Source organism: Miscanthus floridulus, chromosome 5 (genome assembly GCF_019320115.1).
Source record: "Miscanthus floridulus cultivar M001 chromosome 5, ASM1932011v1, whole genome shotgun sequence".
NCBI lineage: Eukaryota > Viridiplantae > Streptophyta > Magnoliopsida > Poales > Poaceae > Miscanthus > Miscanthus floridulus.
In genome coordinates this window covers 9,414,237-9,437,405 of record NC_089584.1, presented here as the reverse complement: position 1 = coordinate 9,437,405, position 23,169 = coordinate 9,414,237, and the positions used below count along the sequence as shown (strand labels likewise).

At 44.1% G+C, this 23,169-nt stretch overlaps 2 protein-coding genes across 2 annotated transcripts; both read left to right on the top strand.

The window, feature by feature from the left end:
• Positions 1–1,419: 1,419 nt before the first annotated feature.
• On the top strand, positions 1,420–7,319 carry LOC136451470 (uncharacterized). Its single transcript, XM_066452177.1, has 8 exons — positions 1,420–1,707; positions 2,803–2,989; positions 3,055–3,146; positions 3,500–3,605; positions 5,558–5,766; positions 6,057–6,099; positions 6,324–6,580; positions 6,684–7,319. Exons 1-8 carry the CDS (start codon positions 1,547–1,549, stop codon positions 7,096–7,098), a joined length of 1,470 nt encoding a protein of 489 aa, XP_066308274.1. The 5' UTR covers positions 1,420–1,546; the 3' UTR covers positions 7,099–7,319.
• A 1,799-nt stretch (positions 7,320–9,118) lies between these two features.
• LOC136451469 (plant cysteine oxidase 1-like) lies at positions 9,119–12,931 on the top strand. The gene is made up of 5 exons (XM_066452175.1): positions 9,119–9,365; positions 11,314–11,432; positions 11,536–11,674; positions 11,781–12,002; positions 12,487–12,931. Exons 1-5 carry the CDS (start codon positions 9,245–9,247, stop codon positions 12,603–12,605), a joined length of 720 nt encoding a protein of 239 aa, XP_066308272.1. The 5' UTR covers positions 9,119–9,244; the 3' UTR covers positions 12,606–12,931.
• The last annotated feature ends 10,238 nt before the right edge of the window (positions 12,932–23,169 follow it).

The window sequence follows — 23,169 nt, the reverse complement described above, 5'->3', positions numbered from 1 at the left end:
TTTTGTTTTACCATGGAAAATTATGCAACTAATTTTAGGGTTTTCATAAAATCAGATCTATCTTATGGTGTCTAGCTTAAAATTGTTTCAATCTTAATGGGCTTATTTTGGTGCTTATTTGCTAGTAGAAACTCTTGTTTTCTATTATAATTAGTCAACGTTGATCATCTGACTACGTAGAAGCGCCAGTGGAGCATCCTTAGGACAACATATTTGGTTTACTGGCGACATTGACGTGGCGAAGGCAATGATGCATTAAATGTCTCTTCGACCTCCATGATGTCTGATCTGGTTCTAGCGAAGGGTCGGTGTGAATATGCGGCCTGTTCGCTGGTTGGTTTCTGGGCTGGTTTGGGCTGGCTGGTGCTGATTTATTGTGAGAGAAAAACACTGTTGGCTGACTGGTTTGGGCTGGCTGAAATCAACAAGCGAACATGTTGATGTTCTATCAAATGCTCTTTTTGAAACTTGGAGGTTGATACAGTTATCTTGAGAAATAGTTGTTGACTTTTTTATGTGGCAGTTTCGATCTCTTCATTTAGTGGTTGGCTTTCAGTGTCGTGATTTTGACTTCTTGTTTTAGTCTATTCTATGACAAGGTCCAATTTCTCTAATACTCTATTCTTGTGATGAAGGATTGTAGGATTATGTTATTTGGGCCTTCCTTAGTTGATGTTTTTTTCAGTGCGTACTAAGGGCACGTTTGGCGCAGCTCTGAAGGGCTCCGGCTCCCTACGTCCACCACTGTGCATACTGTACATGACTGTAGTAGCCAGAAAACGGCTCCGGCTCTGCCCCAACCCAAGACAGGAGCTGACAGAGCTGCAGTTTTGATGCTACGGCCGGCTCCGCCACAGTGGTGCTACGGTAGTGGAGCCGAAGCCGGTCGGAGCCACACCAAACACTGCCTAAATTTCATTGCCAATGACAACTAGTATTTTGTGTCTTCAAAGAAAAAACATAAAAAAAAACAATTCTAGTATATTAAGTACCGAGTCAAACTATTTGAGATAGACTAAGTTTATAAAAAAATTCAATATTTATGATATATTTTTATAGCATATATATTTTATTGTAATTTTTTTTAAAATTTTTTGATTAAACATATAATGTTTGACTAAGAATAGAGTTAGAATTGTACTAGCTCCATCCTAAATTATAAGACGTTTGACTTTTTTTGACACCAAGTTTGACCACTCGTCTTATTAAAAAATTTGTGCAAAAATATCACATCTTTTGTCGTGGCTTGCTTTATTAATAAAATTATTCAAGAATGACTTAAATTTGACTATGTTTGTATAATTTTTTTAATAAGATGAGTGGTTAAACTTGGGGTAAAAAAAAGCAAACGTCTTATAATTTGGGCGTGGAGGTAGTATTATTTTTCTAAGGGTGGTAATTGTATCCTTTTCCAGAGGACGTTGTACAGTTGTAGCCATTGTTATACCAGCTCCAAAGCCGCTCTTCGCCGCGCCGCGGGACCTGTGGGCCGTGGCCACCGGCCCACCGCTGTACAGCTACAGCCCCAGTGTTCTCCTCGCCGGCGATGTCGGCGCCACCTGTGCGGACGCTCGCCGACCTTGATGGCGACGTGCTGGCTCACTGCGCCGGCTACCTCGGCGCCCGCGACGTCGCCAGCCTCTCCATGTCCTGTCGCTCCCTGCGCGCCGTCGCCTACTGCGACGCGGTCTGGTACCGCCTCTTCAGGTCGTGACTCTAACGCTTCCCTCTTGTATGATTCAGAATCTGGGATTCATCATCCGCTGGTACATCTCGTTGCGCGTTTGCCTTCGCCTAGGTCAAAATTTAGGGCGCAATAGTTTTCGGCTTGGGTTATCGGTGATTAGTATTTGGACTTTGGAGATGGAGCAGGGTCGGTTAAATCTTGGACAGAGTTTTGTGACTTTCTGGGTCCTATGCTAGTTGTTCTGGTGGCAGCTGGGCCTAGGAAGGCACAAACATGGAGGGGAGGACAATCATTTGGGTTCCTTAATTTTTAATTGTTTGGATCGGCTTTTATTCTAAATCTCCCTAATTTGCAGTTCATAACATGTAGTGGGACAAATCTTTCAATTCCACATTTTTTAGATTTCAGGATCATCCTTGTGAAACTTGCAATTTATTCATGATTAGCAAGTGCCTTCTTTGAGCAATTCTGTGTTGCACAATCCAGTGATTTTTTCCATAAGAAGACATGATCTTTGCTGCTGGACACAATTACATATGTTTGCTATCGAACACATTTAAGTGACCTAATATGATCTTTATTTTAGGACACTACTCTAACCTTCAGCAAATGTACACAATTTTGTAGTGCCAGAACAAGATCAGTTTTTTTGGTGTCTTTCAGCACTGACTATTCAGAGTGTCTTGTTGTGAAGTGCCTATATGTTGGGGACAGGGAATGACAATGGCAGTGCTGTCTTCCATGACAAATTAGGATGTTGAAGCTTCAAATTAGCAGTGAACAATGTCAAATGGATTATGTAATTCTGTCCAGGGGTTGAGATGTTATTTTTAATGACTATGCACACGGTTTACTTTTAATGCTAAGATACATGAAATTTGATAGTGACATATATTAACAAGAAAACCGTTGGGGGTGCATCACTCATAGCAAATCAACCTCTCTATATGGCTTTAGATTTTTATATCCTCATTGTTTGTGTCTCTTGTTGGGTCTCATCTGTAGCCTACCTCAACTTGCTTGGGAATGGAAGTCTTTGTTGTTGCTGATAAAAATTGTTATGTTCATCTTATAGCTTACTTATATTTCTTTTGTATAATTATTTAAACATTCAGGGATCAATGGCCATTTGAGAAAGTGCCTTGTGATGCTTTGGGGCTAAGAGAACTATACATCCATAGGCACACTAAAATACATCAGATGAAATTTGGTGACCCCATATCAGCTCTTTATTACTTAGATCCTGCAGAAACAACACCAAGCCATCTAATGCTGGATAGGAACTCCATCTGGTTTTGTCAAGTGAGTTGAAATAACCTTTTTTTTTTGTCTGAACCTACACACGATGTGTAATTTCTTCTTTGCAGGGTCCAGCAGCCAAAAAACTGAATATTAATTGGCCAGAAACTGAAATGGCGGAAACCCACAGGAATCATAGTGCAAGGATCACTTGTCTGAGGTAACTGAAAAACAAATAACTGTTGCAGTATTGCTCACTCTCATGTAATTATAATTATTCTTAATCTGTGAAGAGAATTAAGGGTTCAAAATTAAGCCTTTGATTTTATTTCGCTATAAAACAATGACCAAGAGAGTAAAAGTTATATGTTTTACTGTCTTATACTATAGTTATATTTATACTTGTGCTTTTCCCTGAATCATGAGTCTCTCAATTTCTCCATGTGTCTACAACACAACTACAGTGCTAAACTGCTAATGCAAATAATGCTATGCTGCTACTTAGATTCACTCCTTTAATAGCTGAAATAGCAGCGGTTGAGATCTCTAACGTATTATTTATTAATTGTGCAGGTTATTTTCTCTGACTGATACCCCACTGTTTCGAAGTGATACACAAAAAAATGAAAAAGCATTAGTCACTTCAAGCACTGACAGAACAATCCGTCTTTGTTGGAAGGTACCTCATTTCAACATTACAGTACCCTGCTGGTACTGCTCTCCTTGCCTACAGCATGTGCATTTGCTTATGAATATCTGCAATTTTTAACATGCTTTGAAGGCATAACCCCACAATGACAAAACAACAACGAGAAAGCCTTTCCCTGTTTCAAAATCATAAATAAAGTGAGATTAATTTGCATCTGCCTCACATATTGTCATCTTATTTTTCTTCCTACAATATTGTGAGAACCTTCACTCTGCACCAGCTCTGGTAGCTATTATATAAAGTTGTGCTGCTGTGCTTCCTCACCTTGCCTTGTCAGCCTTCCATGTGCTTCCACAATCCACACGAGGCTATTAACATGCTGCTCTTGCTTTTGTACGACATCTTCTGTTCCTCCTTTAGGTGGCGTTTGGTTCATGGGATAGAGAGGGTGGGAAAGGAATATCATAACCCTATGGCCTCATAACCCATGTTTGGATTCTTGGATAGGGATATTCCTGTGGGTTTGGGTTTGGGAAACTAGAGCCTCCTATCCCACCAAAGCTATCCCGAAGGGGAGGGTGGGTTACGAACGGAAAACACCACCTGTGTCGTCTCCTTTCGTTGGCAGCCGGAGGAGGCCCATGACGTCGCCGGCGCCGGCACCACAGCCTGCGACATCCGACTCCGCCCGCAACAGAGGAGCGTGTGGTGCCAATGAGGCGCAAGGCTTGAGGCTGAGGACTGCCCCTTTTTGCGGCTGCTGCAAGGGGGCCCAAGTGCGAGAGCGAGCGCATGGCTACGTGATGCGCAGAGTAGAAGCCGCTGCCACCGCTGCCACGGAGAGGGACGCCGTGGCACTGGCACTCCCGGCCGCCATATCTACCGAATGGGACCGAACTGGACTGCTCTGGTGGCGGTGGCGCTCCCCACTAGAGAGAACGGAGCAGAGCAGAGGAGAAGAAATGGATAAGATTCACGAATTCGAGCTAGGGAGATTGGAGGCGAGGAAGAACTGCTCTCATGCGCCGCCCGCGTGGGATCTCGAGGCTGGAGCCGTCGACACGGAGCTGCTGGAGGCGCTATTGGCCTTCAGGACTGGACCTGGGTCTGACGGAGAAGGAGGCATGGAGCCAGCAATGAGTTCACGAGGAAGGAAATAAAGGCATTTTTTTGTTTTTTTATATGTGGGTCCCACCACATAACCCAACCCCACTCCAAAAGAAACCAAACATGGGAAATGGATAAAATCTCATATCCTCATCCCTAACCCACACCATCATAACCCATCTCATTTCCTCAACCCAAACCCAGCAGCTATCCAAACGCCACCTTAAGGATTAACCTCTTACATGGTATGCTTAGTTGTTTCGAGCCTCTTCCTAGTATGCTTAGGTGCTTGTAGATCTGCCATGGCATCAAATTACTATTTGAAATCATAACAATGCCCATATACATGTTCCAAAAGATTGAGATGACATAGTGGACTTTATTATTATTTGTAGTAGCATGAATTTTGGACAGTGTAAGTTATAAAAGCACATCTGCTGTGTTCTATGCCTCTATGGTTTTGAAAGAATATATTTTAAACCTTTTCTTTCTTTCGAGACACGATTGTAGTTCCAAATCCCACTGTTACACAGATGAATGTGGATACTGCTTCCATTTTTTTATTCCCTTTTCAAATCTCCATGTCTATTTATGATAAGCTTTCTTTCTCAGCCTCTGGTATGGGTTTACCCCCTCTGATACAGGTTTTGCCCATTGTGATGTGATATATGAATGCAAACGCTCATGATTTTTTTAGACCAAATACCGCAAACCCTCATGATTGGATATCACAAGCTTCTCTACATGATTTTACTTAAAACATTGTCCAATTTTTGTAGTATGAGTCCATTGCATACACGCCTTTTAGTTCACATTTATCCCCATTGGACACATCAACTGATGTTATATTGGCCCTCAACATTTTTTTTACGTAGGGTTATTCACGCTGTTACAAGGGCCATTCAGCGCCTGTCACTGCTCTGGCTGACAGATTGATTATGGATGGTGAATCTAAAGTACTTGCAAGTGGAGGGGAAGACTGCACCATTCGCCTATGGTCTATGAGTACGAGGGCAAAAAATCACCCTCTAATAGCAACATTTCATGGGCATGAAAAGGCACTGTCATTTTTATCTGTTGCGTGGTATGTACTGTCAAACTATCTGAATGAAGTTCATTATACTGTTACAATGTGTATTGTACTGCTATCCAGAACATACATGTGCTGGCACTCTGCTTCAAGTAATAGTTTTCAGATATAATGTGATTCTCATAGTAGTTGCCTTCAGCATATGTTTCTTACTTCGCACTGCTTCATGTACCATTATATGTTGAAGGAGAAAAGCTACTCAAAGCATGCTATGACATCTTCAGACCATGGTCATGAAAACAAATTTCTAGTTTTAACCATTTTCCTTTCTTTTTATCTTTCAGGCATAAGTCCTCCCTATTGGTGAGCTGTTCCAAAGACTCAAAGGTAATGGGGCATCTGTCGCAAATATATCTGGCAAACCACAATAAGCAAAAAAAAAAAAAAAACACTTTAAAGATAAATTTGTCAATGACCATATCTTCTCTTCTTTTTCACTGGCTTTACCTTAGCAGTATGTTTATCGTCTCAGACAGTGCTTTGATGCCGATGCAAGTCCTTTTTCCTTAGGAACCATGTTACATTCTTTTCATGCTGTTATGTTGCATCAGGTTAAAGTTTGGGACACAGTGGCTCCTTCCAGTGGTTCATCATCATGTGTAGGCAGTACTCACCTCAACTCAAATGGGCCACCAATTGCTATGAAATGCCATGAATCCCTTTGCTATATCGCTGCTGGACCTGAAGTGACAGCGATTGACTTGAGGACAATGAGGAAGGCTTCTGTTCTTGCACTCCACAACCATAGAATACTTTCTTGTGAGATGCTGCCTTCTAAATGGTTAATATGTACTGGCACGAAAGACAAGTAAGCTCACAAAATCCTTGCAAGCACTGGTCTTCATTTATCCTTGTAGCTTTGACTGAGATCATTAAACCTACATTACTACTCATCGTTGTTTGTTGACCAGGGCTCTTCTGTGGGACATCCGTAAGGCTCAAGAACTCCCAAACACAGTGGCAGAAATGCAATCAGATGGCCCAGTGACATTGCTTCACTTGGATCAATACAAGGTGGTGACTGGAGTGCCGTCAGACGGCCAGGTCCATGTCTGGGAAACGCGGACAGGGGACTTGTCGAACACGTTGGGCTGTGGCGAACCTTCAAGATTAGGCGTGCAGAGCAGGGTGTCCGCCATGGCTGTGGACGGGTGCAGGATTGCCATGGCAGGCAACTCTCCAGAAGGCAGCGTGTTGCACTACCGTGACTTTATGACGTCTTCTGCCCCTGTATCTTTGCCAGGCAAGGAGAAGGAGGTCTCCAGGTTCTGGAGACCCCAGCAATCCGAGGACACTGAGGACGATAGTGAGGAAGAAGACTTTTGATTAATTCTCTTATCTCGCTGAGCTTCCAGTTTTGGCTTCCTGCAGTTGTAACTTGTATTGTATGACGAGAAGTTTGTATATGAGCGTGGTTTTTTGAGTTTATGCATTCTTTTGTGAAGATTAATAAGTACATACATCTGGCCCCTGGACTACGCAGTATATTGTATATAGGATATGTGCCAAGTGAAGTGAGCATCCCTTGTTAAAAAGAATGAGCATCTGTCAACTGGGCCTGGGTGCACGGCGTGCTTGCGTCGTGCGTGCACGTCTGCAGGGTACTACACAAGATGCTAGAAGTGATACCAGAGGCTACATTACCGTGGGCGCCGCAGGTGTTGATCAGTATACCGCTGTGTGTGTTCTGTTTGTGTTGCTTTGGACTTGGTGAGGATAATGCTAATGCTACGGGTAATGCGCCTCTGCTTTGCTCTTTGTTTATGCCTGCAATTCCAAAGCTTTGTGGAATATGCAGCAAAGAGTTCTATATAAAAGAAATAGAAATGCAAAAGCAATTAGCTTAACAAAAGTACTTGCATTGATACGCACCCAGACAGGTCATCGTCACAGGCCTTTTATCCATTGGAATCCTGTGTGGACGGCGACAAGAGCTATCTGTATTTGTAGAGGGCACGCGGATCCTGGCTCTGCATTGTACATGACAAAATAAGCATGCAACAAGAAGGCAGAAGGCAGAAGGCAGAAGGCAGAAAAGGACCTCAGCAGGCCCCTGCAAGTTTTCCAGAGCTGTTTGGCTTGGCTGCCCTGCCCAGCCCACAGGAATGTCTGATGCGATGGTCTCTGGTTTGGTTCCTCTTCGTCTTCCTCTCCGGCAGCCGGCAGCTTATATTATAAAACTTCAGAGGGAGACCATTTTCCTTAGTGTACACCAGCGGCAACAGGATACGACGACGAAAGCGCAGTCGGAGTACTCAATTTTCTAAGGCTTTTAGTGTGTAGAGGCAGAAATACAACGCGATTAGGCTAACAAGTCATTTGTTTGGAAGGTATTTAAGTGGACCAAGCATTGTTACTGGCAGGCTGTGGCTACTACTAAGCTCTTACTAACAACATGGGCACTTTGGCATGTATAGCATTATGAAATCTGATTAGAATTCTTGGATGCAAAAGTTCCACATGGTAAATATCTATTTTTGAATGCAGGAAAATTTCTACGTTCTCATAAAAAATGATTCACTAAGACAAATAAAAACATTAGGTCAAACTATTATATATTTTGTAATAATAAGATAATAGCCTAAAAAGGCCATCGATCATCATCGACTATTTGATTCGTCAGCATGCACCAAGCAAAGAGGAGTCTCATTGTGTGTGTGTGTGTGTCTGCCGGGAGTAGTCTTTTCTACTCCCTTTGCATTATTTCATATGGTAAAAAGATCTGATTGAAATTCTCCTTTATCCATCACAATTAACTTCACAAGCATATGCATTCCACTAGCTAGTAATGTTAAATAACTACTCCCTTTGGTGAAACGAATATTGTAGAAATCGAAATTTATAGCCTTCGCTCTTAATTTAGCTTTAAAAAACCATTTATTTCATAAGAACATAACTATAATATCTAGTAAATGTATGATTATAAAAGTATCTTTCAAGACAAACCTACGTGCATGACTTCTATGTTTCCAAATCAAATATTTTGAATGTTCATTGATGGTTAATGCATTCATACGTTTAGCATCAAATGCCGTTATTTGTGAATGGATTAGATACTAATGATGTGTATGTGCAAACTGAGTCTAGTAAAATTTAAAATGATCGATTGCACGCAATCTCAAATGTCTAGCCGGAGGGAGTATGTTGGTACAACCCGGGACGTGTAGCGAAAATCATTACTCCTAATTTCGCAATATAGAATATTCCCCGGCCACCACCTTCGCCTATAAAAATCTTCGGGTACTCCTAAGTTTCCCCAGCTCAATCAACGCCAGCACTTTCGGCGGCCGTCGTCCAAAGCTCTCTCCAAGCCCTTGCCCCTCACACTCCCGAGAGGGTTTTGACGCGGGTGGAGTCCAGCGGCGGCCTCCCTGAGCTGGAAGACAGCAGGTGGGCGCCGAGAGACGCCGGCGCGCACGGGCGGCGGCGGCAGCAGCGACGGCCGCGGCGCGGTGCGGGGGCGCCCCAACCGATGGCCGCGCCCGCCACCGCCGTGCAGCGGCTCTTCGAGGCGTGCCGCGAGGTCTTCACCGGAGCTGGTCCAGGAGCTGTTCCACCGCCTGCCGGCGTCGAGAGGATCAAGTCTGTTCTAGGTAATCGATTGATTCCCAACGTCTGTCCACATAGTCGTCGTTCCATTACCAGAGATCGTACTCGTACCCTTGTGCGTGTGGCCACATGTCACATTGTATGCGATCGTAGACTCGTAGTTCATCGTTGGGCGGGGGAACGTCATGGATCCGGCCTGTGATACCTCAACTAGATCGTTTGATTTGTGAGAATTGCACTTTGGTGGAAATAAGGATCACAATTATTCAGCCTCTCAAAAGAAAAATGTTGAGGGTCTTTCTATACTCATCTAGTAAACGTGGAACTGCATGCGGTGCAGTTGCTAACTTAGACTCGTTGCTTTCTTCCCACGAAGAGAATCTTTCTGCAAGTAAACTAACAAACAACCAATGGACCGGAATAGCTCATTTCCTTTTGATATAATTACTAAGGTTAGATACAAATGTGCAATGCCAATTTATGTCATGAATTTGTTGCAACTTGCAAGTAGCAAGCTATTGGTGAGAATGAAATACGAAATATGCCTGACTTGTGCAACTTGTGTTCCTGGTGGAAATAAAGATGGGCAATTGAGAACAGAAACCATGTGCTGCCCATGGTATATGCATTATGCATACATATGATGTAACTGTTGGTATTGTCTCGCTTTGTGTGGGGGTTGGATGCCGTCAAGACTAGACGTCCATCTTGGAGCTGCACTAGCTAGCTAGGGTTGTCTTTTATTTCATTTGGCCACCAAAACCTTGCGAGGTACTCCATGAATAGTTACTTAATGAGCGCATTTCTCGAATGATGAGGCCAATGCTGGAAGCTGTTGTTGTACCATCCTTTTGACAATGTTTGTTTATTCATCATTGATCTACCGTGATGTTTGTTGCGAAAGATGCCTATGGTGTTATTGTTGGCCCCTGGATCTTCGGCACGGGTGAGCCGACTGCTCACCGGCGTTGTTGACCACACACTATGGCTAGAGGTAGAAGAAGGGAGGGAGAACAGAGCGCGCACACATAACACAAGCATCAGCGTTGGCCAAAGCTCTGCAGAGGAGATAGCAAAACTGAACTCTCTCTCTTTACTGAGTTGCAGTGAAAAACTATATATACAACTCTACCCATCTAATCCTAGTACACAGACATGTCAGACTGCCATGTTGCTACAGTGACTAGATGTGACAGCAAGGCTGACTTGGCGCCTGCCCCTACTGTGGCTACACTACGGCAGGAGAGCCTTTCGACGCCTGCCCCTGCAGCGCTACAGTGCAGCAGCAGGGGCGCCCTTTCGACGCCTGCCTCTGCCGCGCTGTACAGAGGAGAGCAGCAGATTACTTAACAGTTATGTTTACGTCTACATGCATGCTAATTGGTTGTTTGGTTTTCTTTTTGGGTACACCTTAGCACACATCATATCAATATATTTTAGTTGCTCCATGCATATCTGACAAGCTACACCGTTAATCCTGCAGATACCCGGTGATAAAGCATTTTTGTTGTCTCTGTACTTTATTAAAATGGTATCCTTAGGACTTTTATGCCAACCAATCCCACATATTGGACTATCTTTAGTTCTATGATATATCGTGTAGCTAATTAGTACGAGTCCTTGCATACGAGCTAACGCGGCTCTTCTTTGAGTTCCACAAGTAAAACTTTTTTTCATGCTGAGTTCAGCACATATTCATAATGATATAACTCATCTTTTTCTAGTCAAGTTCTAGTTAAAACTCACCTCAATCTATTTTGTTTCATGCCGACATGTGGCAACTTCTGTACCTCATTGCCATAGGTCCAACCACAATTACAAGAGTTGCAGTACAAGTTTCATATATACATGTGTTAGACCTTCATATTTCAAAGACCCATGCTCTCTAACGGGTATTCATATCCTTGAGAGACCTCCAATGCAATCATGTTACACCTAATGAAAACGAATTTCGATTTTGCTAATATTTGTTTCACCATTTATGTCCTGCAGATAGTATCACAGCAGCAGATGTTCGTCTAACATCCAACATGTCATATTTCCGACGTGTTGACGCCCATGGTACTCCAAAAATCACTTACTTGCACCTATACAAGTGTGAAGCTTTCTCGGTATGCTTAACCACTACTAACAACAGTTCTTGATAATTTACCATATTGTTGAAGCTGTCACATTTGTAAGCTAAGGTGTACATGGCTGTATTTATTTGTACAGATTGGCATCTTTTGTTTGCCTTCAAGGGGTGTCATTCCTCTCCATAATCACCCTGGCATGACTGTGTTCAGCAAGCTTTTGTTTGGTGCCATGCATATAAAATCTTATGACTGGGCTGCTGCTCAACAAGATACACCTGGTATTGTTGTTCGTTTCCCTAAGCTTAACACTCTCACACATAGCTTAACAAATTGCCTTTTTTTAGGGTTTAATTGCCTTTTCTTTTCTCTCTCCTTTGATCATAGATGTTCAATTGCAAGGACCACGTTTGGCAAAGGTGAAGGTTGATGGCATCTTGACTGCACCTCATGAAACATCGGTACTATATCCAGAAGATGGTGGTAATATGCATTGCTTTACTGCACAAAATGCTTGTGCAGTGCTTGATGTCCTTGGCCCTCCATATGATGATGGTAGTGGAAGGCACTGCCAGTACTACAATGTCTCTTCCTCTGCAATTTCTGTTGGTAAGATTTTTACCTGAGTTAAATGGCTGATATATATTAGTACTTACAGTATTGGAATATTGTTGTTTTGTAAACCAACTGTTTGCCTTGGCATAATATGTTTATGTCTTTTGCTTCAGCATACTTATCCTTGATCCCAAAAATATGTATATAAAAATTAAACTGTGGGTATAGAACAAATCAGATATTTATATGCATATCCTTATACAAGTACTGCCCCTTCTATTAAATCTACGTATGTCTGCCCCGTGAAATTATAAGATTGCAGTCCCATAAAATACTCTGTTAGTTAAACAAGCATCATGCCCTTGTTTGTTTCTAAATCATCAGGCTCCTACCCAACTGAAAATGACAAGACTGTACTCTTAATATTGTCCACTCACACCTTAAGTTTAATTTTGATCATATTATACATTGTAACTTGTAAGCGTACAAGAAGAAAACTAAACTATTGGCGGCTAACTTGAAAAGGTGCATTTTACAGCAGGCACAACTATATTGCCTGGAGGTGACAGATATGAATGGCTGGAGGAGAGCGAGCCACCACGAAATTTTTATCTTGTTGGATCAACATATATGGGCCCAAGAATTTTGGATCATTGAACTCCTATGCTTGTGAGGATGCCTTGGCTTCTTGGAGAACATGAGTTCTGCATACGTATATTCCTGAAAGGAAGGCGACCAAATGGAAATCTGTACATAGATAACTGGGCCTCAAGGTCTGCATTGATTATCGTTAACCTGCTGGTCATCATTACTTCAACTGGGAAGACTGTGCCTCGTTTAGATTGGGGTTAGGAATCAGTATTTGATACTGTAGCACTTTCGTTTGTATTTGACAATTATTGTCCAATCATGGCCTAACTAGGCTCAAAAGATTCGTCTCGTAATTTACAATCAAACTGTGTAATTAGTTATTTTTTTATCTATATTTAATACTCTATGTATGTGTCCAAAGATTTAATGTGATGGAGAGAGAGTAAAAAAACTTGCAATCTAAACGAGGCCTGGAACTGCTTATAGTAATAAGCAATGAGAACAAGGAAAGTGCTTGTCAGCTGAATAGGTTATGTAGACCCCTGTTTATACTCCCCCCTCCCTATTTTTCTGTATCTGCAGTCCCTATCTGTTAGAGTGTGATTCAGTCCTACTCATTCCCGGGTTGGCAAGAAGGTAGCCTAGCAGCGGTCTTTGACTCTTAGTCCAAAGTCTAGTGGATCAATGCATTCACACAATATGTAGCGTAGTTACTTATCTATGAATTGTTAGAAATTTTAGAGGAAATTTCTGATGTGACACGTCACTACGGGATACTGTGCAGTTACCGAGTGTGAGTAACACTCGTCAAACAGTGCTACACACTCGGCAAATTCTTTACAGAGTGCCACACTCGGTAAAGTGGACTCGGCAAACAACGACTCGGTGAAGTTATTTTACCGAGTGTCTAATATCGGCGCACTCGGAGCATGGATTTACCGAGTGCTTCAATGACACTCGGTAAACAATTATGACTTGACGGTCGTCAGCCTCCAAACTGACCGTTAACGGCGACTTTTACCGAGTGTCACCACCAGCACTCGGTAAATAAATTACCATTTCGTGATTAAAACAATTCCGCAAATAAATTTTTTGAATAATGTTTGCCGAGTGTACCTCCTAACACTCGGTAAAATAATAACCATTTTCGTGATTAAAACAATTCCGCAAATAAACTTCGGGAAATAATGTTTACCGAGTGTTCCCACTCGGTAAAAAGTAGTCAAATATTTCCGAGTGGGGTTTCGGCACTCGGTAAAAAATGGCACACTCGGCAAAATTCACAGAATCAGAACCAATTTGGTTCTGTTCTCTGTTTTACCGAGTGCTACACTCGATAAAACTGACAGAATCTCTGTTTTACCGAGTGCTACACTCGGTAAAATATGTCCACATAATTTTTTTTGTTTGTTTCAGTGCATATCCAGTCACAATAAGCAACAAAATCATAGGAAATTATAATAACATGACAGATAGCCAATATATATCACATATATGTCCACAAATGTCACATCCACTCACAATAACCAACATATGTCGATAAGCACCATGCAAAGTCCACAAACACCATCAACATGTGTCCAAAGTTCAACCAAGTCCACAGTTCAACATACAAACCCATCAAACAAGGTCGGATGGCCTGTCACATGGTCGGAGGCCTGCGGAGAAACGGAGTCAAGTCCAGGTCTTGATCACCCTGCATATCGTTGTTCGATCCAGCTGTAGAAGGTCCCTAGAATGAGATTGCACATGTGAGTTATCTGGATCAAAGCAAATTCTAAGGTCTAAGCTATGGTAGGTCAAACTAAGGTATAAGTCGAAGGTAGCTCTATATGACACGAAAGTGAAAAAGTGCATCTAAGTGACTCACAGGAGTGCCGTCGCGCGGCGGTGGAGGCACCAACGGTATCATCGGCGGCGGCGGAGGCGGTGGAGGCTGGCCCATGCTCTGAGAAAAACGGGCCATGTACTCGTACCAGTTCTTGTGCGCCTGCTGGAAGGCCTCAAGCTGGGCCTGCACTCGCGCCCTCTCCTGTGCCAACTCGGCCTGGTGCGACAGCTCGAGGGCCTGAAGCTGGCTCTGTGAGGCCTGCTGTGACTCCTGCAGGGCTTCAATCTGGGCCTACAATTATTTATCACATAGTTAGAATGCAACTAAAGAACGAGTAGAAAATGAATGGACAACGAATGTAACAGAACTAACCTGGAGTGCTACCACCTGGGGCTGTGAGCGTGGGCGTATGGCCGGACTCGAACTCGTGCTCCGGGCTCTAATCTGGGCGAGTGTCTGAGTGTTGGCCGTGTCTATGGTGCTGTTGCCCATATAGTACCACCCGTGTGGCTTACCTGGTCCCAATCTCATGACGATGTCACCCTCGAGGTCAGCGGTGCTCGGATCGAATTCTGACCCATGGATCTCTCTCGCCATCGCCGTGTACTCGCCGAGGCGCCTGTGCACGCTCGGGTTGCTGTATGCCTCAGGCGGGTCCTCCGCGTTGTAGACGAGGTCGGGGTCCTTTGCCTTGCCCTTGTGTGCCAAGGCATATGCCTTGAACGAGGCGCACTCCTGGCCGGGGTGGAACCGCGTCTGCAGGAAGAAGCACAACAATAAGATATTATGCATTCAGGAGTTAGCATAGCAACAACGAAATGAAATCCATGTACATATCTGGCTGCATATTCCTTGAGGGTAGTGGGGCCTTGTTTGTGTGAGGAACCCTGCATCATCGCACGACAACGTGAGCGTACGGCGTGATATTGCTCGTACTCCTCACTCAACCACTTGTCCACAATGGCCTCCCAGCAGTTGTCCATCCCCGCACACCAAGCAGGAGGCACCTGCACGTACACGAGCACATGACAAATCATAAATCAATTTCAGTGCAATTAATCGCAGACGATGTAATCTCATGTTTACCGTCAAGTATTGCTCCTTAGTCAGGGGCAGGTGCACTGCTTGCGCTCTGGTGACTCTGTGTCCTCTACGGGCATGGTAAATTCTTCTGCACATGAGCTTTGTCTCGTAGAAGAGGTCCTGCACTCGGTGAACACAGACTCTGTTCACCACGTCATCCGCGTCCTCCCTACGTACTCCCTCCGCCAAGGTGTAGTAATCCTACAAGCAAATACAGTCAGTAATATACAATTAATGTGATGTTATTATCAGCATAGTGCGATGAACATGTACCCACAGCTCTTTCATCACCCGGTCGGCCTTGCTGTTATAACACCTGCCAGCTCGATCAGTCTGATCGCTGGTGGCGTGCCAGTGGGACCACTTCATGGCAGGCTGCACAACACCATCGATCCTCACCATCCCGGGGTAGTTTGCCCTGCACAGAAGACCCAGGATCCCGTTTACTCGATGAGAGTGACTCCCTGGTATCACCATTTCCCAATCCCTGCACAAAGTTATTGTGTGAAGGACCGCCTTGGCGAAATTCTTTTCAGTGTGCATTACATCAATGTTATGTGGAAGAAGGAGGTCCTTAAAGTAAGGAAGCTTCCACAAGCACGACTTGTGTGTCCAGGCATGCTCTTTTCCGTATCCCACGAAGCCTCCCTTTTCATTGTCGACCACAAGACCATCTAACATCTCAAGAACCTAGGCACCTGTCATCATTTCCGGTGCAGAGTCTTCCACTATGACACCTTTTCGAAAGTTCTTCTTGTCTCTCCTGAATGGGTGGTCAAGAGGGAGGAATTGTCGATGTTTGTCAAACGATGAAAACTTGCCCCCCTTCTCCAACCGAAAGAACTCCACAGCTGACTTGCATATCGGGCATGGCATCTTCGTGTGAACACACCAGCCACAAAATAACCCATAAGCCAGGAAGTCATGCATGGAATAATGGTACCAAATATGCATTCTGAAGTTTGTCTTTGTGAATCGGTCGTATGTCACTACCCCTTCGTCCCATGCACGGACCAAATCGTCTATGAGAGGCTCCATGTACACACTCATATTAGCCCCCGGGTGTCCTGGAATTATAAGTGACAAGAAAATATTTTGCCGTTGAAAGGCGACGCCAGGTGGGAGGTTGAGAGGGATGACGAATACGGGCCAACATGTGTATGGTGAAGAACCCATTCCATAAGGATTGAACCCATCAGTTGCCAGTGCAATGCGTACATTACGAGCCTCGTCAGCTTTGTCGGTATGCTTCCGATCGAAGCTTTTCCATGATTCACCATCGGACGGATGTATCATCTTGTCAGTGTATCGGCATCCAGTTTTGTGCCATGTCATCTGTTTTGCGGATTCCTCGCTCATGAAAAGCCGTTGGATCCTCGGTATGAAAGGAAGGTACCTCAGGATCTTTGCGCCGACTTTTGTTTGCGTCTTCCGACCATCACCAGATTCTAACTCAATGTACCTAGATGCCTTACACTTTGGATAGTACTTATCGTCAGCATGTTCTCCCCTGAATAAGATGCATCCGTTCGGACAAGCATGTATCTGCTCGTACGACATCTTGAGTGCACGAAGGATTTTATTTGACTCATACGTGTTCTTTGGCAGAACGTGATCATCCGGAAGTAGGGTGCCAACTACTGTCAACAGTTGATCGAAGGATTCTCTACTCCAGCTAAACTGGGACTTCACAGCCATTAGACGTGCAATGGCATCCAGTTTAGAAACATTGGTGCGCCCGTGAAGGGGTTGTTGTGCCACATCCAACATGGCGTAAAACGCCTTTGCAGTTTGCTCTGGCTCCTGCTCTGCACTTCCTTCATCGAAAGCCATGTCATGGTCATTTAACATTTCTGCCACCCCCGCTTCAGAATCAAACTCCTTGATCCGTTGTCTCACGACCTCTTCTCTCGCACGATGGCGTTCACCATGCATGGTCCACCGGGTATAGTTCTCTACAAATCCATTGTTGACAAGATCTTTAGTCATCTCCTCATATGTTTTCATTGCCTTGTTCTTACACTTCCTACAGGGACACCAGGCATGTCGCCGTCCGTTTGCAAATGCCTTCGTCATGAAATCATTGGCCTTCTCAATCCATTCATTTGTGTATTGACCCCTCTTCTGATAGCCCGTGTACATCCACTGACGGTCATCCATCCTAACATATAGACGATATTGCAGTTTAGAGCAATAGAGTAGTAGTGCTAGAGAAAAACCATATGAGATGATAAAGAGACATTCATGTTCTTGGTCGATTCACATAGAAGATGTTTGCTAGATTGGATGATGAGATTTTACCTAAGGTTGAAAGGCCGCTATGTCACTTGTAGATGGAGGAATACATGGAACCAATTTTTTTGTAGCCACAAACATCACTAGCAAGATTTATCGAAGATTGAGGTAGAGCATCAGCAGGTTGACAATCCCCTTTGCGTCTTTTTAGCTGTAAAGATATGCTACTTTTTTGGTACTACAGGTAGTACGAAGCTGCCATGGAAATAAATAATGTAAAGAAATATGCTCTTGCGTTTCCTGCCATGCCATAGACTGATGAGTTGTTATTTGCTCTAGGTGCTGGTTTCATACTGTTAGTTTCAAAGTTTAACCGTGGTAAACATATGGTATATGTATCTCATTATCAAAGCACTTCTTTTCTAGTACCTGTGCTGGAAATAAGCGTCTTTTTTAGTTAGTCGGTCTGTTTGAAATATATGGTATATTGTACTGCAAGTTCATTGAATTTTAGCAGGGCAGGCTCAATCATGATATCACAATAAAAGTTAGGAAAAGGTAAGATTTTGGTATGTCTTCTGTCAAAGCTTTCCTCACTTTCATTTGATAACCTTATGCCCTGAGGTAAACTTTAGCCTCGCTGACTATGGACGTCCCTGAAATCTGAATTGCACTTGCATTTGGAGCCATGTTCACGGACCAACACGCATTTGACCGGATGGACCCGGGACCCTGGACCCGTCACGTCAACATCCGGGTAGGGGAGGGGATCTCCGACAGTACCGCCCGGAAGCTGCTGCTGCTTGCCTATCTCATTTCTCAATCCGTGAGTGCCTATCTGTCTCATGATTTCGGTTGGACAAGGTAAACACGGATGGTTACTGTAACAGACTAACAGTGGTCAACCTTTTGGTTACTGCCAGTCGGAGGAGTACGTATGCATGTACTTACTGTGTATAGTGATGGATGTCAAAAAAAAACGCAGGCTCTTTGCTGCTCCAATTCCTTTTGCTGATGCATGCCGGATTTATATTACTATATATACTATAAATGGAGTACTCCTAAATACTAATACTACTATGGCCAGTTGGCCCCCTTTGTACATTGGACATTGGACATTGGACTTTGGAGTCAAAGGCGCAAAGCAGTCTCGGCTCGGATGCAGATGCACATTGCACAGCACAGCTGTAGCACATGCTCCAACAACTCTACTCCATGCTGGAGATCCTCAATTCAGAAATGGGAGCAAAATGCCTAGCAAGATTTGGTCGCAAGGCTTTTCGGTTAACTTATTGACAACATGATCACACTCCATGTATGTCAAGAAAAGATGAGTGTTCAGTAGAAGAATTTTTTCACAGATGTTGATGTCTTGATGACACATCTCTAAGGTGTTGTTTGAATCCCATCGGATTCTGAGAATCCAGATAAAAAGAATCACAACAGTTTTATTGGATTTGAGTATTTTAAATATCTATGAGTGAAAATCCCTCTAAAATCAAGACTGTTTGATGAGATACTAGGATTTTGGGAATTTTTCTATGTGGATTCTCAGAATCCAAATGGTTCAAATGGGGCCTAAGTATTTAGGGATTCTGGTAATTTTAAGGTTCCTCTCCTTTTATTCTATACGGTGTTATATGTTAAACTTATGATGCTAATATGTTGCTTGTCAGGGTAAAACTTCATGCCCACCGGGTTGTGTTTGTGCTCAACAATCAAACTGGAAAATCGAGAAACTTTCATTGATTAACCTTCAAGAAATAGAAATCCTACAGTTCAGAGGATCTGAACATGAAGTTTGTTTTGTGAAGCGACTATTCAATTGGGCAACAGCACTGAACAAGATAACAGCATCCATCAACCACTGAATATTTTCTCTTTCTCTACTGATTTATCTCTTCTCTAATTTGCAGTGCTTCGGATAGAATCAAAGCAATGGGCCAAGTTTTATCAAAAGCAAGGGATCTATTGTACGATTGCAAGGAAATTACCGAGCGTTTGAGAGCAATGCTTCAGTCAGCAGATGAGCAGGTCCGGAGCTTGGAGGGGAGGAGGCGGCCGCGGCGGCGGCAGTCCCGCGGTGGCGGCGGGTGACCGCCCTCCCCCGGTGGCGGCGGCTGTGGGGGACCGCCCGGTGGCGGCGGTGGTGGAGGGGAGAGAGTGCTTCGCCGCCGCTGTTGCTGCTGGGGCCCACCCCACCCCACCTCGCGGGAACGGGAGCGAAGGAGGGAGCACGGGGCGGCGTCGGCGGAGGGGATCGTCGTTCGGTGCGCCGGTGCCGCTGTCTCTCTCTCCGTCTCTCTCTCTCTCTCTCCGTCTCTCCGGTGGCGGCGGCTGTGGGGGACCGCCCGGTGGCGGCGGTGGTGGAGGGGAGGAGGCGGCCACGGCGGTGGGGAGGCGTGTGCGGTGTGTGTGTGTGTGCGTTTGTGCACGATTTGAGGGAGAAACGGCTGTGTTGAATGCTTCTGTTTACCGAGTGCCTAGATGTACGGCACTCGGTAAACTCATGTTTACCGAGTGCCCATATCTACGGCACTCGGTAAATATAAGCCTGGTACATGTTTACCGAGTGCCCAGATCTACGGCACTCGGTAAACAGAAGCATGGCAGCCCACTGTGGCAGACAGGTGGGCCGTGGCTAACCTTTACCGAGTGTTTCAGGTCACACTCGGTAAAAGTATCCATTATTTCATGCAAAACAAAAAAGAAAAAATGCCAATTTAATCCTAAAATTCACCAAACTTTCACATGAACTATTTCATGTCATCTATTTACTATCTAAAAAATTCCAAGTTCAAATCATATTGTTGAATTTCACTCTTAATAGAAATCCTACTCGTCATTGTGAATGTTTAGCGTCTCTTTGGGAGATGTACCGGTTCGGCAGCGACGAATGTAAAAATACTTCCAAAACGTTATGAAATTTTTTCTATAACATAGATGTATGCTTCAATGTTAATTCTTCCAATCTCGTGATTTATCGAGTTCGATTTTAATTATTACAATTAAATTTACACGATATGTACCTAATTTTCATAAAGAATGAAAATTTTGTGAAATATAGTAAATAAATCGAAATAAACACCATATTTTGGAATGGAGTACTAAATATTATATGTGGATAGAGGAAAAAGAATGAAGGGAAAAACAAGAAATTTGGTTGAATTTTACCGAGTGTTGCGCCAATACACTCGATAAAAGATAGTGTTTACCGAGTGTTGTGCAGTGACACTCGGTAAACATTTTCGGTCTTTTTTATTTGCTATGGGCGCTTTACGGGCGGAGCTGTTACCGTGATTTTTGCCGAGTGTACGCTCATAACACTCGGTAAACATGTCATGCCGTGACGCCGTTCGGCGCACGGTTGCTATCCTAGGTGACGTGGCACCTCAATACCGAGTGTCTGTTTTTACCGAGTGCGCCCCTTCGGTAAACTTGTAGTTTTACCGATTGTCTTAAGTTACCGAGTGTGTGAACTCGGTAAAGCGGTCTACTACCGGGTGTTTTTGTTTTCCGAGTGTTGACACTCGGTAAATACTGTTTTCCAAGTGCCCCGACTTCTGACACTCGGTAATTGTCGGGGCACTCGGTAACTACACAGTCTCCGGTAGTGCGTACAAATTGTTTGATATGAATATTGTTGTTATGCACTGTAAGTGTTTATTGGTAATTTTTATACATCTATGTATCTTTATATATATTGATGATTATTTTGATGTTTATAGTAAAAGGGTCTATATTTTTAGTTTCGCTCCAGGTCACCAAAATCTTAGTACCGGACCTGGCTCCTGGTCGGCATTGTCAAAGTCTCGAGTAGATTAAATTAGGTCAAGTTATTAGGCACTAGCACAATGGATTTGGTAAGTGGGCAGATGTTTGAGGCTGTATTTGTCCACTAAATCTAGGGGTAAAACCCTAAATCTCTCTAGCCTCCCTATGCTCGAGCCGCCAGCGGACATGCGGCCCTCCCTGTGCCTGGACTTGGTGCAGTACACTGCCACCACCCCCTACTCTCTAAGGTGCTGGGCATCTCAAGAGTTTTCTACTTTTTTTTCTCCTAAAAACTTATAGTTTAGCGACTTCTAAAAAGATTTAGAGAGAGAAAAAATTATCTCAAGAGTTTTAATAAATGACATTAAAAAATCAATTTTGGAGCCACATGAATTATGTGTGCCGCCGCGGAGAGCACTTCAACGCCTCCAACTGCAACCGGAAACTCACCGGGGCGCGGTTCTACTCCAAGGGCCACCGCGCCAACTACCCGACCAACCCTTCGGAGGCCAGCGTCCTGGGCGCCGGGCTCGGGGAGGCGCGCGGCGTCGCCCCGGCGCGCACGTCGCCGCATACAAGGTGTGCTGGTTCAACGGCTGCTACAGCTCCGACATCGTCGCCGGGATGGTCGACGCGGTGCGCGACGGCGTCGACGTGATGTCCCTCTCTCTCGGCGGGTTCCCCATCCTGCTCTTCGAGGACAGCATCGCCATCGGCAGCTTCCGAGCCACGACGCGCGGCGTCTCCGTCGTGTGTGCCGCCGGGAGCAACGGGCCGGCGCGGAGCTCCGTCGCCAACGAGGCGCCATGGGTGCTAACCGTCGGCGCGGGAGGCGAAGGACTCCGCGGGAACGGCGTCTCCGCCCGTGGCTTTGGCTGCCTAAAGTTACGCGGAACGAGGAGGAATTTCTCGAGTACTAAAAGATTAGGAGTAAATATTAGGAGTTGTTGGAGAGGTTTTTTTTCTATCTTTCAAAAAAAAAATAAGGATTATGAGGATGTTCAGTGAACTCTTGGAGATGCTCTAAGAAAGTCGTTCTCCTCCTCTAATCACTCCTAATTCAACTCTCTAATCCCTCTTCTGGTCTTTCCAGATGCAAACAATTACTTTCCACATCCTTATTTTTATCATTGAAGTGTAGTGAGCAATTTTTTTTCTTGAACACACGGTTCTACTGGTGGGCAAATTTAATAGCGAAAAAAACAATTTGCTGAAGCCGCTGTCGATGCAATGCAACTGAAAGTCGGTAGAGATCCAGTAGCACATATATTGCTGCTATTTGATGCTTTTTCTGACAATAATGTCACCACTTAAGCTTTTATTGCAGCTCAAGAAGCAACCCTACTGCAACAAATGCATGTGCTATGCATCATAGATCTAGCGGAAATAACATCGTTACCTGCCTCTGTTCACAAGGAGAGTATATGGTATTTAGCAGAAAGGCAGTTGCTTTCAAATACATCTCTTCCTAGATGGGGAACTAACATCGTTACCTGCCTCTTCAGTAGTTTAACAGCTTTTTAACAGATCAGTAGATGTTTTTGGAGGAACTGATCAGAAAGAAGAAACTATGGGCCATAATGATAAGTGCTGATTGGTTGTCGTTATCCAAACTCATCAGCGTACTACTCACTTCGGACTGAATTATTGTTTGTTCTTTTCCATGAGACCATGAGGACATCCCGAAGTTACAGTCATGCTTCAGTA